The sequence below is a fragment of the Papio anubis genome, chromosome 1, assembly GCF_008728515.1.
Source record: "Papio anubis isolate 15944 chromosome 1, Panubis1.0, whole genome shotgun sequence".
NCBI lineage: Eukaryota > Metazoa > Chordata > Mammalia > Primates > Cercopithecidae > Papio > Papio anubis.
Window position 1 is genome coordinate 84179037 of NC_044976.1, and position 16431 is coordinate 84195467.

The 16431-nt window shown below is 32.0% G+C and overlaps 1 protein-coding gene across 7 annotated transcripts in view; it reads right to left on the bottom strand.

The window, feature by feature from the left end:
- Positions 1 to 16431, bottom strand: part of COL24A1 (collagen type XXIV alpha 1 chain) — a 386758-nt gene that overhangs the window by 89428 nt on the left and 280899 nt on the right. For all 7 annotated transcript variants that reach the window (XM_031650448.1, XM_031650446.1, XM_021943525.2 and 4 more), the window contains 6 exons: positions 13029 to 13082; positions 10985 to 11092; positions 5663 to 5716; positions 5391 to 5444; positions 4553 to 4609; positions 1902 to 1955 (listed from right to left, as the gene is read on the bottom strand). In XM_031650448.1, the coding sequence (XP_031506308.1) occupies positions 1902 to 1955; positions 4553 to 4609; positions 5391 to 5444; positions 5663 to 5716; positions 10985 to 11092; positions 13029 to 13082 (381 nt within the window). The remainder of the gene's footprint in view (positions 1 to 1901; positions 1956 to 4552; positions 4610 to 5390; positions 5445 to 5662; positions 5717 to 10984; positions 11093 to 13028; positions 13083 to 16431) is intronic.

Here is a 16431-nt window from a genome sequence, read left to right on the forward strand (position 1 = left end):
ATAGAATCACCAATACATAAAACAATCCCTAAAGACTAAGGACTTAGGAAGAAATAAGACAGAAAGGAAGACATGGATCAAACTAGTTTATAAAACATCTACAGTTGAAAACTTAATCAGGGGTATACAAGCAAGGGGAAGGAGAAGTAGATTAGACAGTGAACCTAGGGAAAAGTGAATGACTGTCCAGAATAATGCTGGCAGGGCTTTTCTTCAGCTAGCCAAGTGCGGAAATTCTTGTCTCCTTTCAAGCGAAGCGTTAACTGCTCATTTGCTGGTAAATATACTGATTTAGCTACTGAATGTTCTGTAGTTGGTAGAAGCCAAAATGAGATATTGCAAGAACCTGGTTTTCTTGAGACTGTGTGAAGAAGTCATGCACAGAGAAAGCTGAGGAACTTTAAGAGGCTTCTCAAATTATGCTGGAAGCAGTTGGGTTGGCTTCTCAACTCAGAGAAAAGTAAATTTCAAATAAATCCACTCAATTCCTTGGGTTAGGAAACACTTGTAAATACAAATGTTATGTAAATTAGAAACAGAACACATATAACCTGCTAAAAATGTTTCTTTGAAAACAGAAAAACAAATGGTAATCGCAACAATTTCACAAACATTTAGAACTATTCTCAACATCTGCTTCAAAGAGAGTTTTAGGGACTGAAAGTTAATTTTTCAGATTCCTCTGGCTTGAGAAAAATCAACTTATTAATGACAGTTATCTATCTATCATCTTGTCCATTTAGTTTGGGTAATATAAATCTGCATTTCAGACATGACCACAGAAATATTACCTTGACAGAGAGATGTATCAGATCAATTAACTCATCAATTCATTATTAAAAACTTATTATGTACAGGGATTAGAACTAGACACTATACAAGAAAGAAAGAAGACATATGCAAACTGGGGGAGCTAAGACACCTACACATTAAAAATAATTAGCAAAAAAAGAATAGCAACAGAAGATGGTAAAATGTTTGTGTTGAATGACTTAAATAAATAATACTATTACAGGACTACAGGAGAGAGCAAGATTACCGTTAGTGGGTCAGGGGAAAAGGAAACTTGAGTGAAATTATAAAGGATTTACATAAGCAAAGATTACATAATATTATAGGCAAATAGAGAATGCTATGAGCAAAGGAATAAGACAGGAACAATAGGGAGACAGGAGACAACCTCTAACTCTGTAAAACAATTGACAATGTAAATAGAGAGGGAAGAGACATAAGGCAGGAATACAGAACATCTTCAAAACAAATGTGATTCTAAAAAATGACTCTGAATAATTCTACACACAGTCTAATTTTAGCTAAGTTGGTCATATAATATCCCTCTCAGGAATGGAAGAGGATAAGAATTGACTTAAGCCTTGAGAATATAAAGGTATTTAGCCATCTATTTGACACCTCTTTATTGAATTCCTACTATATACCAGGAACTTTGTGTTCTAGAAACTGGGGGTATAATGATGAAAACGAGAGACAAGATTTTATTCTCATGGATCCTACATTTTGGTGGAGGAAGACAAACAATAAACAAAGAAACGAATATATTTAAAAGGTGACAAGATGATATAGCACAAAATGTCATGAAGGAAGTTGAGTATTATGGTCCAGAGTGACTGATTGTTCTAGATCTATTTTAGATAGGGCAGTTAGAGAAGGCCTCTCAGGGGTAACATTTCAGTTGAGATCTGAATGATGAGAAAAAGCAGAAGTGGGAAAAGACAAAGATGATTCTAGGAAGGAGGAACAGAACGTAGAAAGACGTTTCTTCTAGGATTAAAAACATAAGACATTACTAATTATCTCGATAATGCTTATTTTCACTTGAAATGGAACAGAAACACAGAGAACCCTATTTAAATTCAGAAGTAAGGGGTATAACTTGCAATTACCTTATATCCCTCTGCTCCAGGCTCTCCTCTCTCTCCTTGTTCCCCCACTGGACCCTACAGAGAACACACACAAAACAGTTTTACAGCTGGATCAAAGTATATGTGAATGCAGGTGATAAGATTAATATGGTTTATTCTTTTGTCAAAAATAAAAAACCAAATATATGATTTGTTTAGTTCCATTAAATAATTTCAAAATATTGAACTTCAATGATACCAAGAACAACATAAAAATACACCAACCATTGAATTATATAAAGAAAAATCTCATAATGAATCTATTAGGAAAAATATTGAAAAATGCAGCCCAATTAAAAATATGAATATTTTCACCAAGTGTGGTGGCTCACAGCTGTAGTCCAGCACTTTTGGAGGCTGAGGCAGGAGGATCCCTGGAGCCCAGGAGTTTGAGACCAGCCTGGGCAATAAAGTGAGACCCTGTCTCTACAAATAATTTGAAAATTAGCCAGGCATGGTGGTATGTGACTATAGTCCCAGCTACTGGGGAGGCTGAAGCAGAGGGATCACTTGAGCCCAGGAGGTCGAGGTTGCCGTGAGTCATGTATGCACTACTGTTCTCCAGCCTGGGAAACAGAGTGAGACTCTGTCTCAAACAACAACAACAACAACAACAACAACAACAACAGCAACAGCAACAACAAAACAACAAAACGTTTCAATTAGTACAATATGTTATAAATGATGCTGGAATAACTTACGTTTTTACTAAATTTTAAAATGACTGAAAAAGATTTAAGCAGGACAGTTCAGTACATAATGCCATTAATTACAAAAGATTATGTTTGAGTGATCTTTTAAAAGGTATTTATAAAGTAAATCCTACTTTACCATTCTTCATGAAAAAGTCTACTGTTAGCTGGGTGTGTTAGCTCATGCCTGTAATCCCAGCACTTTGGGAGGCTGAGGTAGGAGAATCGCTTGAGCTCAAGGGTTTGAGACCAGTCTAGGCAACAGAGTGAGACTCTGTCTCTAAAAAAAATTAAAAAATAATAAATAAAAATTAGCTGGCCCTGGTGGCATGAGCCTGCAGTCCCAGCTACTTGGGAGATAGGAGGATCACTTAGCTCAGGTGTTCGAGGCTGCAGTGAACCAGCACTCCAGCCTGGGCAACAGAGGGAGATACAGTCTCAGAATAAAAGTCTATTGTTTAATCTGAAAAAATTTTAATTTAACCTAAAAAATACACTTATTAATTTTAATACTTAAGCCAAAAATTATCTAATAAACTCAGACTTACTTTTCCTGAACATTTCTAATAGAAAATCTTTAATATAATAAATCATCAAATTATCTACTATAAAATGAAATATCAGCACCCACCAGGACCTACCATCTGAACAAAAACTTAAATTGAAATTAATTGGAAAAACGTAGGATTTATTATAGAGCACTAATTGACAAATTTTAACTTATTCTTATGTGGACCAAGGTAAGAGACATAATGTCAATACTATAATCTCTGACTCTGCTTTAATTATTTAGAATCTTTGTGGTTTAAGTTTCATGCCTGTCCCATGTCTACTGGATAAAACTACTATTGCTATGCTAGACTTTTAATATATTTATTACATTTTAGGTGACATTCTTCGATCCTGGCATACCTAAATCTGGGAAAAACAACCGCTACTATACTCCCTTTGCCAAATTTTTTCCATTTGCTTTAAGATTTTTACATTATTTCCATATATTTCCCTCTCTTAGTGGTTTAGAGAGACTAAAATATTATTTGATAAAGAAACTTACATATTCTTTTAGATGTCTATATACCTATTGCCTCTATATGAGATGGCTTGATTTAATCAGAAAATATTAGAATCTTTCTTGTCCATTTCTAAAACAAAGTATAACTTTCAGCCATCTCCAAAGAATCAGGTCAAAATATCAGGAGTGACTACATATTCTGATCCTTGTGCCTTAGGATTCCTTTTCTCTATATAATACTATGTGAGAAATGGAAAATATAGCCAATTATATAATATTTGTTTCTATGAACTAATAATTTTCATTTAATTCATTTAATTTACATATGTTCTTTAGACATTGTTTTAGTCAAACATGAACACAGAGACAGTTATTCAGATAATCAAAGCTATAATAGCTACTTTTTAGAAACCATGGTTATAGTTAGTCCTTAAAATGTTTAACAAGAAGTCTACAGATCAGTAATCTTTAAAGGTTATTGGTTCTAATAACTCAGTAGAGGGGTTTTGAAATCACTTGGCAATAGTGTGTAAACTGTTATAAGAAGTACATAGATAAGATTTTTTTAATATTTAGAAATAAATCTGAATGTGATAATTAAAGAAATATGTACCCTAAAATGTCTAGAGTGTATAAGTTTTCTGATAATCTTTATAAAAGTTGCTATCATGCCTTCAATGCAGAAAGTTAGATTTGGGAAGTCACTATATGAACCCTATATATTATGCTAAAATATGACCTTCGTATTTTTCATATTAAAGATTTTAATATCATTTAAATTTTGTGACCATAAATATCACTGTCCTATCAAACCATGTGATAAAACTAACAAAAGAAAACTCTTTGAAGAGACGTAATTGGTGTTGTGAATCTATTATATAATTATATTTTATCTTGAATAACCAGAATTATTTCAGAAAAAGACCTACTGGTTCACCTCGAGGCCCAGGTGGTCCTAGGACTGTGCTATCCTCTCCTGGGTAGCCCTAAAATGAAATAATGATTTATAAATAGAACTCAATAAATAAACTTCAAAAATACACAACCTATTACTTTTAAATATATTAGGAAATGCATTTGATTTTATCTTTTTTAAGTGGAAAACTTTGATGTAAGAAACTAGGCATACGGTATTTTATACAGAGTTGTAATTTGTACAGGATTCTTCTTGGAAGTATCAATCCCCTTTAATTATATAAGAAGCAGCTCAGAACTTTTCTTAAAAGTGTCAGGTTTCAATGATACCATAAATTAAGATTACTGCTGTAGTTATTCCTAAGTCATCAAAAAATTTTAATCTTTAATATCAATGAGACAGGTGCGGTGGTATGCAACTGTCGTACCTGCTACTTGGGAGCCTGGGGTGAGAGGATTGCTTGATTGGTTTGAATCCAACCTGGGCAACAGTCAAGATCGCTTGATCCTGACTCCTGCCCCAAAGACGCTAATATAAATGTACTAAAATTAATCATTTAATCTAGAGCCTTACAATTTCTTTAAATAATTAATTTTACTCTTACAAAGCTCTACAAATATTTTCACATATATTATTTCAGCTCAATCTTGAAACAACCCGTGGAAGATATTTTAATAATTTATTTAAATTTTAGCTCCTTGATATTTATTTTCTTCTTCCGGAATTAGTAAAATTTTCAACTTTAAAAGTGCTTCCTTTATTCCTGGAAAATTTTTCCATGCAGTCTTTCAGGAATAATTCATGAACTCAACGTTTAACTTCAGGATTAAAAAGCCAATATACACACAAACCTTTTCTCCTTTAGGTCCTGGCAATCCAGAGAGTCCTGGTTGACCCTGATGGCCCTACAAAAGGACAAGTAGACATTTATACATGCTCTATCTAGGTATTAGATATTGTATTATTCTGAAATGAAAAATAGGATTCACTGTCTGGGAGGATGAGGCCTAAATATGTTAGAAAGGTTTATGAGAGAGATTTCATAGTAATTTGCATATTTGGGATATCATCTTTAATAAAAATGTTTTCATGTGAATATATTTTTTCAGTTATAAATACTTACCCTATACCCTGGAATTCCTGGTTCTCCATCAGGTCCCATCAATCCTAAATGTCCCTAAAAAACAAAGTAAATATTAGTGAGAGAGCGGAAGTAGAGAATTGTCTAAATCATTAGACTTGTACTCCTATTATTTAAATTGTTACCTTTAGATTTTTCACGGTTGAAATTTACCTAGTTTGAAGTAGGAAAGTCAAAAATAACACCCCAACTTTTGTCTATTTTTTTTCCTGAAACACAAAAAGTTCTGTAACAAATGTCTTTTTGGTTTACTTCTGATATAAACATCCTTAATCATATTTAAAAAATAGTTTCAGTTGTCAGAATCCTGCTGGTCCCTAAAACGAATTATTGGAAATGTGGTTTACATCTGTCAAAGTTTGTGCCAGATGTGGTCACTGAATATTAGAGAGTGCAACTTGAGAGTTTTTGACATTGTCACTACAGGATCCAGAACTCCATACTCATTTTTAGTTTCAGATGCTTTGATGAATATGGTTTTAGTCCTGGTCAAAGTTATTAAAAGAGAAATGGTTGACAACGTACATGTAATAGTTACTCTATGATTACTCTTATTATCAATATTTTGTAGATGGTGAAACCATCTATAAAGACTAATCAGCAAATGCCCTTGGCCTACTGAATAGATTGCTCAACTGAAAAAGAAAAAAAAAAAAAAACCCAAAGAAAACCCCAGAAGAAGTCCTATATTTCATATTATCAAAAAGATTCCATATTGACTCTCCTATTTGACTCTCAAAACAAATAGAAGATGAGAAAATTAAGGCACAGAATAGGTATGTGACTTGCCAAATATCATACTAGAACGAAGTCTCTTGTTTCTGCATATATAGTATTTCCCATTTAATCATACTGCTTCACTGTATTTGATGATTTCTATAAAGTCCCAGCTCTAAAAAAGTTCACATTGCAACTATTAACCATTGATCAGTAAATTTAGACTCATTCAGTTAAGAACAAGTTTCAGTCTAAAAAAGGAACTGCACAAAATTAATTTTAAAACATTAATAAGAATTCAGCCATTACCTAGGTGAATAATCTAGAATAGAATGTAACTACTCACTATTCATTAGCTCAAGATGGCTGAATGACATATGCTTGTTTCAACAGTCCCGTTCAACAAAAAAGAGAGAGAGAAAATAAAGGTATTTATTTGTAATACCAATACTGGAAAATAAGTAAACATCATCAGTGGACCAAAATTTTGTAATCTGAGATAGAAAATTAGGACTGAAAATATGCAAAGAAAAAAATTGTTGCAGATGTCCAAATAGTCTTAAGGAAATTTCAAATGCCGAAATCAAGACATTGAAGGGGCAAGATAGGTTCAGGTGACTAACTGGGGAAAGGAGTCAGGTATTCCTATTCTACTTGTGCTGGGTAACTGATGGTAGCATTTGCCTAGAAGATAAGTGAATGAGTGTGGAAACTGTTGCGCAAAAAGCAGGCAATGCTAAAGACTGCTGCTGACTCCAAGTGACTCTAAAGCCAATATAACAAGAAATAAAATGTGCAATTCATAAAAGAAAAAATGAACCTTTAGGTACCTAAAATATGTATGCAAAATATGTAACCTTCCAAAAATAAGTGGGTAGAAAACATGATAAGCAGACCTCAAACTCTGTTTTGAGAAATCAATGACTCAAATAGCAAGAAAAAAAAGCAGTAAGAAAGCTATAAGGATTTAAGTAGCTTAGCTAACAACTTGATTTAACAGAAATACTTAGGACTGTTTATTAGCCCCAAAAAACAAAAAGAAAGAAAGAAAAGAAGAGAGAAAAAGGAATGCATAATCTTTTGACAAAACTTGAGTATATTAGGCCTCAAAGAAGATTTTAGTAAATTTCCTCAAAGCAGAAATCATATAGGTCACATCCTCTGGCTATAATGCAATGTAATTAAAAATGAGCAATAAAAATTAAAAATCTACTTAAAAAGAAAGATCCTTTAAGATAACTCTTATTTAGAAGAAAATAAAATCTGAAATTGCAAGCTATTCATAAGTAAATGATGGTAAAAACACAAACATAAAAATATGGGAATATGGCCAAAGTGGCACTCAAAAGGAAACAGTTAGCTTCATAATGTATTTATTAAATAAATTACATAAATGGGCCAGACATTTAATTCAAGAAGAGATTAATATTAAAGCATAAATTAGCGAATCAGAAAACCATTTTAAAAAGTTGAGTGAAAAACCAAGTAGACACTTTGAACTGACTAATAAAATAACAAAATATTTGGCAAATCTGATCACGGTAAAGAGCAGACACGATAAAACAACATTAGAAACAAGAAGGGCATAACCACAGGAAAAACATTTAATTATAAGAAAATAGTAATTTCAAGTTTCACTTACTAAATATGAAAATCTAGATGAAATAAATAATTTTTAAGAAAAATTTCAAAAATTTATTCCAGAAGATACAAAATTTGAAAAGAAAGCCAAAGATCTACTGCTAATAAAATAACAATCGGCTCAGATTGTTTTAATAGCAAGTTTTATAAAACCTTTGAAGAACAGACACAATATCTATGTCCCATACTGTTACAGAGCACAGAAAAATACGAAAAATTTACCAACCCATTTTATATGACTTGTTTAACACTTATACCTAAATCCAATTAGTGATAGTAAACATCAAAAAAAAAGATGGAATGAAGAACGATGGAATGAAGAAATAGGCCTACTTTGCTTACAAATACAAATGCAAAACTTTTAAGGTAAACTAAATTCAATAAGCTAAAATAAAACTCTTAAATAAAATGTTAAAAAATGAAATCCATTTGCATTAAAATAATAATATAATTATACTTAAGATTTATCCTAGGAACTCATGGTTGATTCAACTTTTGGAAATCTACTAATGAATTTTCTTATATTTACAAACAAAGGAGAGAAAGCATGGGATTATCTAAACAAATACTGTAAAAGGATTTGATAAAATTCAACATCTACTCTTGGTCAAAACTCTCATTTAAGAACGAAAAGAAATTTCTTTAAACAAATAAATGGTATATCTAAAAAACAACTGTAAACAACACTTGACATTATAAGCATTAGAAGCATTTTCACTAAAGACAGGCCCAAAAGACAAGGTTTTCTTCATCATGACTTCTATTCACTGCTATAGTAGAAGTTCTAATCAATGTAGCAATTCAGACAAGCAAATAAGGGGAGGCAATATTATTTACCTAAAGAATCCCTATGAGAATCACCTACATTCGCTAAAGTGGATATAAGATCAAAATATAATGGCACCAACAGCACCACTAAGTTGATGTAACAGAAAAAGGATTATATTAACACTGAGAATAAAACTCAAAAGCAAAGCAAAACAAAAACAAAACAAAAAACAAAAATACTAAGAATAAACTTAACAAGAAAGATTAAAGAACAGAGATAAGGGAAATATTTTATTGATGAATATGTAAGCAGATATGAGTAAATAAAAAGACATAAGGTGTTTATAGAAAGATTCAGCATTGAAGGAAATAGAAAGTTCACATGAAAGAGGAGATCAAAACAAAACAAAACAGAAAAAAGACAGAGGAGATCAGAGCAAGAGCCAAACATTCTTATAAAATGAATTATGAAGTATTTGCCCTAACAGAAACTATCACAATAGTACAGTAAGTAAAATAGTGTGGTATTGACCCAGAAATAGACTACTAGATTCAGAGAATAAAGTAGAATAAGAACAGACCAATGAATATTTGAGAATTCAGTTTATGGTAAGAGTAGCATTTCAAAAAAGCAGAAAACAGACTGACCACTCAATAAATGGAAGTGGAACAACTGTCTGTACGTTTGGAAAAAATAAAATTAGTCTTCTACACCTTACATGAAAAAAACCCCACAAAAATCCATAAAAACCTCCATATGTCTTAAAGAGTTAAGGGTAAAAATAAAGTTATAAAAGTATTAGAAGAATATGGAAGAATATTCTTAGATCCTTTAGGTAGGGAAGGCATTTCTAGTAAAATAAAACACAGAAACTACAAGGGAAAAGACCGGCAAGTTTGACCATATAAAAATTAAAATGATCTATACAGCAAAGGATATACAAAATTAAAAGATAAATTCCAGAAAGGAAAACATTTGTAATATATTTTGTAACATATTTAACAAAAATGTATTAATTTTTTAAGTATATAAGGAGTGACTGCAAATCAATAAGAAAAAGGCAACAATTCAATGTGCAGTATATATGAACAGGCAACTTCCATAAAGAAAAAAGTGCAACTGGGAAAGTGTAAATAGAAAGAAAAAATGCAATACACATTCTCACTTATCAGATTGGCAAACATCAAAAGAAGTGATATGAAATGTTGATGGTGGGAGTGTAAATTTGGTGAAACCTCTTGGGAAGGTAGGTTGGGAACATGTCAAATTTAAAAATTAATAACATTATAAAATGTTTTTGTACACAGGTCAAAGACAGAGAAATGCTAGTAATTTAAATAAAAGAAAGTAAGAAAGGCCTAGATCACAGTAAGGAATGGAATACCGAAATGAGCCTGAGGCAAACTTTCCTCAGACAACAAATGGATTATGCGATGATCTCTAAAAAGCCTTAGTGAAGTCTAGTACTTGTGACATTTAAATGGAGACTACACGAAATGGAAATACACATGCATTTTGTAAAAAAGCTTATGAAACAGAAGACTCAATTAGATAATCTTTTAAATATTTTGCATCTCTTTCATGCTGTGACTTTCAGAACAGGTCTAAATATATTTGCAATATAATTCAGCTAATATATGAGTTCATAAGTATCATGCTATACTTGTTCCTAACATCATGCAAAGTTCCTGAGAAAGATTGAAGATAAAATTAGATGATAGATTTATCACAATTGGTTAGAAAAATAATATCCAGATAAAGCAGGTTTGTTTCCAACCAGAGAAAGAAAATCCATTTCAAGTAAACCTGATTTTCAAAGCAATTTGTCAACCATGACAGCATAGTTTTATACAGATACTAAATCCCAATTTTAAGTGCTGGCCATATAAAATTTCCTACTTTGGTTAGGAGTTATAATCTTATTTTTTAAAACCTCATTTCATATTTTATTTCCATTTTCTTTTTTTTTTCTCTTTCCTTTTTCATGTCCAGAAACCACTAAGCCATTTAAGTACTGTGGAATGCTTACAATTCTCCACATCCCATGGAGGTAGATTATTTTCAGTGGAACTATTGCCTTCTCTGTAAAGCTAATCAAGGGATGAAACTTTAAGGGCATGGATACATTTCTTTCCCATCCACAGTGACTCACTTCTGGAAGTAAATCAAATACTGACCACAGCACCTCTAGTTCCTCTGGCACCCTTAGGACCACTTTTCCCAATTTTTCCAGGAGAACCTCTGCTTCCAACTTCTCCTGTGGGTCCTATTTGTCCTTTATCACCCTGTGGAAGACATTATTAAGAGAGAAACATAAGAAAAAAATTTATACTTAGATTAATTAACTATATCATATTCCTGAATAGCTCCTGAGGAATATTTAGTTAACAGTATTACAGACCACCACTAACAATAATAACATGCCATCACCACATAAGTTATTTTAAAAAATAAAAGCAATTTTGGAAAAAGATAAAAAAAATTTTTGACCAAACAAGCAGGGGGTATCTGGTGCTCATGCTGAATTCCAAATAACCATTTTTTTTTTAACTTTTGAATTTTGCTATATATGTATGTAAATATGCATGTATGTATTGTTACTATAAGAAATAATAAGGTCTTTGAAAAGTCTGTTTCTATAGAGAATTTCAATGCAAAAAGGTCTGTTCAATACAAAAAGAGCTCCAGTGTGCAGTTCTGTACATTCAGGATCATCACTCATTGGCCTGGAGGGCACCTTGAAAAATCTGTAACATTTTTACATCATTTTACATCTTTCTGAAAACTAACTGTCTTCTGCTTTCTATTAGACAAACTGACCTTTCTTTTTTGTTGTTGTTTTTTTTTGAGACTCAGTCTCACTCTATCACCTAGGCTGGAGTGCAGTGGTGTGATCTCGGCTCACTGCAACCTCTGCCCCCCAAGTTCAAGCAATTCTCCTGCCTCAGCCTCCCAAGTAGCTGGGATTACAGGTGCCCGCCACCACGCCTGGCTAATTTTTCTGTATTTTTAGTAGAGACAGGGTTTCACCATGTTGGCCAGGCTGGTTTCGATCTCCTGACCTCAAGTGATCCTTCCACCTTGGCTTCCCAAAGTGCTGGGATTACAGGTGTGAGCCACCACACCCCGCTGACAAACTGACCTTTCTTTAGCACCAAAATACAGCTGCTCTTAAACAACACTGTGTTATTTTTCATTTCTTAAGTGAGAACCAACCTGTTCTATTACTAATAAGCAAGAAGACACAAAGAAAAACTACTGTGAACACAGTTGGATAGGAAATTTTTGGCATTTATAACAGTTAAGAGGCTTTATTTTATTTTTCCAGTGGTGCAGGTTGTTATTATACAAAGACTTGCACTGTCTCACTATTAATGTTGATTTTAGACATAACACTCTATATGATGAAAAAAACTTCAATATTGAAATTATTTTTGATAGATAAGAATGGCAATTAAACATTACCTCATTAGTTTCTCTTCACTATTTATTATCCCTATCTACTGTCTAAAAATTATGAGAAAGACTGACTAGGTATATATCAGCAGAAATGCTAGAATTGGATTCTGAAAATCAAAATATGTGTGACTCGAAGTTAATTACAATAAATAATTCAAAACTGTCATAGTCCAAAGGGAAAACCATTTTTATGTTTCATCAATATTTGAATAGACTATTGATTCTATATTTATATAAATACAAATTTTCATTATAATGTATTAAAATTTTATAAATACAACCAACTATTAGTAAAAAATAAAGTAAGCAAATAAAAATATTCTTGATTTGAAGTTCTTAATATTTGGAAAAAATAAAATCAACTTAGAAAAACACATTAACAACAAATAATTATAGTTACATTCTTTTCCCTCAAATACTTTACTAAAATTATTATTGAATAGCACAAATGGTATAGTATTTTCCTTTTATCTTTCTTCTTGCCCATGGTCTACTAAAAGAATTTCTGGAAAACAAGAGAAAGAAAGAAAAGCCAAGATTTTCTACAAACTACAAAATGGAAAATTTGCCTTCAAATAATCAAGATAATAAGTACTCCTAACTGAAATTAAATATTAATTTATATAAATGTATCTTTTAAAGCAACATGTATAATTATTTAACACTTTACTATCTAGTCCAAATAAAAACATTACAGCAGTCTATGGAGCTCTGGATACATCAGAAGAAAGAACACCTGCATAAGAAAATGTAAAAAATTACCTTTTTTCCTGCATGACCTCTTTGCCCTGGAATTCCCACAATTCCTTCAGGTCCCTAAAATATTCAATATAAAAAAGGAAATAAATGATTAAAGAAAAGATGAGATGGAGTATTTGAATACTTCTATCAGATAATCACTGGATTGGATTGGACAAGAAGTAAAAATGAGGGCTACTTTTCACATTATTAGGTTTGCATCATTTAAAAAGAGGTCACAATGACTTAGAGGCACAGCTGTTATTAGCTATAAAGTTCACATGCACAAACTGGCCAAGACAGTCGTAATTACACTGTTCATTATTCTAGGTGGAACCTTACTTAGATTCAGTATACCCATTTTAATTACAGAGAATGTAATTAAAGTTAACCCATGCCTTCTATGTCACAGGTTGTAAAAAATGTTTAACAAAAATAAACAAGTATAAACCCCAATGCATCAATTTCAGCATTTCTATCAGCTACTGGGAGCTCAGCATCTTGTGGAAAGTACAGAACTCCTGCCTATCCAATGAAGTCTCCACACACATACAAAAGGAAGTACAGAGTATAAAATACATGTAGTACATGGTCAAGGAAAATTTCAAGGTATCTAATACGTGGTCAAGGAACATCTCAAAATCTCACTGGAGTAGAAAGAGTTAAAGAGATATTCTTCGTTCTGTGGGGAAAAAAAGAAGGAAATACAGAGAGAAAAAGGAGGTAATCACATAAAACTTAAAAATAATATTTTCATTTCCATTTGTCCTTTGTTTAGCTAGAAGTAGATTAAAATTTTTCAAGATACCTTTTTTTTTTCTAGTGAAGGTGGGGTACCATGTGAATTTTCAGGTAAACAATGGTTAGGCTTAAGTGAGTTCCACAGTAAGCCAGGTCGCAAGTTCTAAAATGGCTAATAATTAATCACAACATTCCCTGCCTTCGCTGGAAATGAAAATGGAAATCTCAAATTTGTGTCCCAAAAGCTTGGCAAACTGCAAAAATGATGTAGACAAGAAATAACTTGTGGTTTACCACTGTGCTATGTAGGCTCTAGATAAATATTTGTTGAACGAATAAACAGATACCTAAGGAAATGACTCATACCCTGTGCTCCTGAGCAAATGCTCTTCTAGCTTCAGAAAATCACTGAATTTAGAGGCCAAAGCTGTTGTGCTCTATTGCTGTAGTTATAGCTGCATCCAGAGGTAGAAATGGTAGTTGCACTAGCATGAAGAATTCTTTGAAGTTAATGAGGCCTTTCAAAAAGAGGCTGATTAATCTTCACAGAGATTAAAGGTATGAGATTTTAAAAGTCAGACTGCTCCCATTTCATATTCTCGCTCTGGCACCTAACACCTATATGGCCATAGGTAGATTATTTAATTTCTAAAGGCCTCAGATTCCTGTTAAAGAGGTATAAAAGAATCTCTTCAAAGACTAAGAGCAAATGAGAGAATGCATGTAAAGTTTAGAAAGTTTAGAAAAACTAGACTTATAATGAAGAGCTCAAAATATGTTAGTAGTTATTAACCTCTGCTGTTTATTAGAAGTGTCTTACACAATATTTAAGTACACGTAAAGATGCTAAAGGGTACAATGAAAGCCCATTTACCTACCACCTACTTTAAGAGATAGAACCAATATATGTGTATGTATATATGTGTGTGTGTGTATATATATCTACATATATATATATCTACATATATATACACACACACATATAATTGAAGCCCCACATTAAACACATAATTTCCAAACTCATCACCCTTTTTCCCTACTCAGGTGCAGCCATTGTCTTGAATTTTATTGTTCCCATACATTTCTTAATAATTTTACTCCATTTGTATCCCCAAACAATATGTAGTTATTTTACATCTTTAAAAATTTAAAAAAAGTAGTATCATACTTTATGTGTTCTCCTGAAACTTCTTTTTAACACATTTTTGTTTTGAAATTACTGTGTCTTTAATTCATTTACTTAAAAAAAAAAACTGCTACAGAATTCCATGTTATTATCAAACCACAACTTAAGTATTTTTCCCCATTGGCTAAAGTTTTGGTGGTTTTCTTTTGCTATTACAGACAATGCTGGAATAAACACCCTGTACATGTCTCTATGTGCTCATGTCAAGAGTTTTTATAGGGTACGTACCCTGGAATTGAACTGCTGGGTTTTAGGATATATGCATCTTCAAGCATACCAGATATTTGCCAAACTGTTCTCCAAAGTGATTTTGCCAATTTACATCCTCAAAGGCAATGTTTAAAAGTTCCACTTACTCCATATTTCCTGTAATGCTTGATTGTATGAGACTTAAAATGGGTGCTGAATGATATTACCATTTCAATTTATGTTATTGGTTATTATGGAAAAATGAATAGCTACTCGTAAAGTTATTGGACATCTATATCTATATGTGAATTTCTGGTTCCTATCTTGTGCCCATTAAGGCTGTCCTTATTGAGTTACATGTATATGTTTTTATACATACTTGTATTTTTTCATTCTATATATCACAAATCTCTTCTCCCAGCCTGTATCTTATTTTCTCACCTTGTTTATTATGACTTTGGGCTAACAGAAGTTTGCAATTTTAATGCAGTTAAAGTTATTAATATTTTCTTTCTGTTTCTTTTAGTGTTTTGTCTTAAGAACTCTTTACTGCTTGCCCTTTCCTTATAAGGTCACAAAATATTATCTTAAATGTTCTCCCAAGAGTTTTAAGATTTTGATTTTAACAGTTAAGCCTTTAATCAAATTGGAATTTAATTTTGCAGGATATGTGTTTGTGTGTGTTCGTGCACGTGCGCATTTGTGTGAGGGAGAGTATTTTTTTTTTTTCCATTTGGATAACCAATTGTACTAGTAACATTTATTAAATAGTTCATTTCCTTATAGATCTGCAGTGCATAATCAATTTGTCAAAAATCAAGTTTCAAAATATACTTATATCTGATTCTATGTTATCTTCAGTTTCCATTGGTCTGTTTGTTTATTTGTGAATGAGTATGACACTAATTTAATTACTCTAGCTTCAATAATAAGTTATATTAGATAGGTCAAGTTCTCTCTTCCACCTCCCCCACAACCATCCCACCTCTGCACAACTTATCCTTTAAAGTTGTCTTAATGTTGGCCCTTTGGTTTTCCACACAAATCTTAAAATCACTTTTTATCAATCAAGTTTTATTAAAAATCCCATCAGGATTTTGACTGAAATTGTATTAAATGTATTGACTAATTTAGAAGATTGATACTTTTATAACATTGAGTTTTCCTATCGTGAATATAAAATACCTGTCAATTTATTTAGTTCTTTAATAAACGATTATAATTTCTTTAATTGTAAAAATTTTCCACACCATTTTTATAAATATTTTGTTTAGATGTATTGCTAGATACTTAATTTTGTGGCTAACTGTG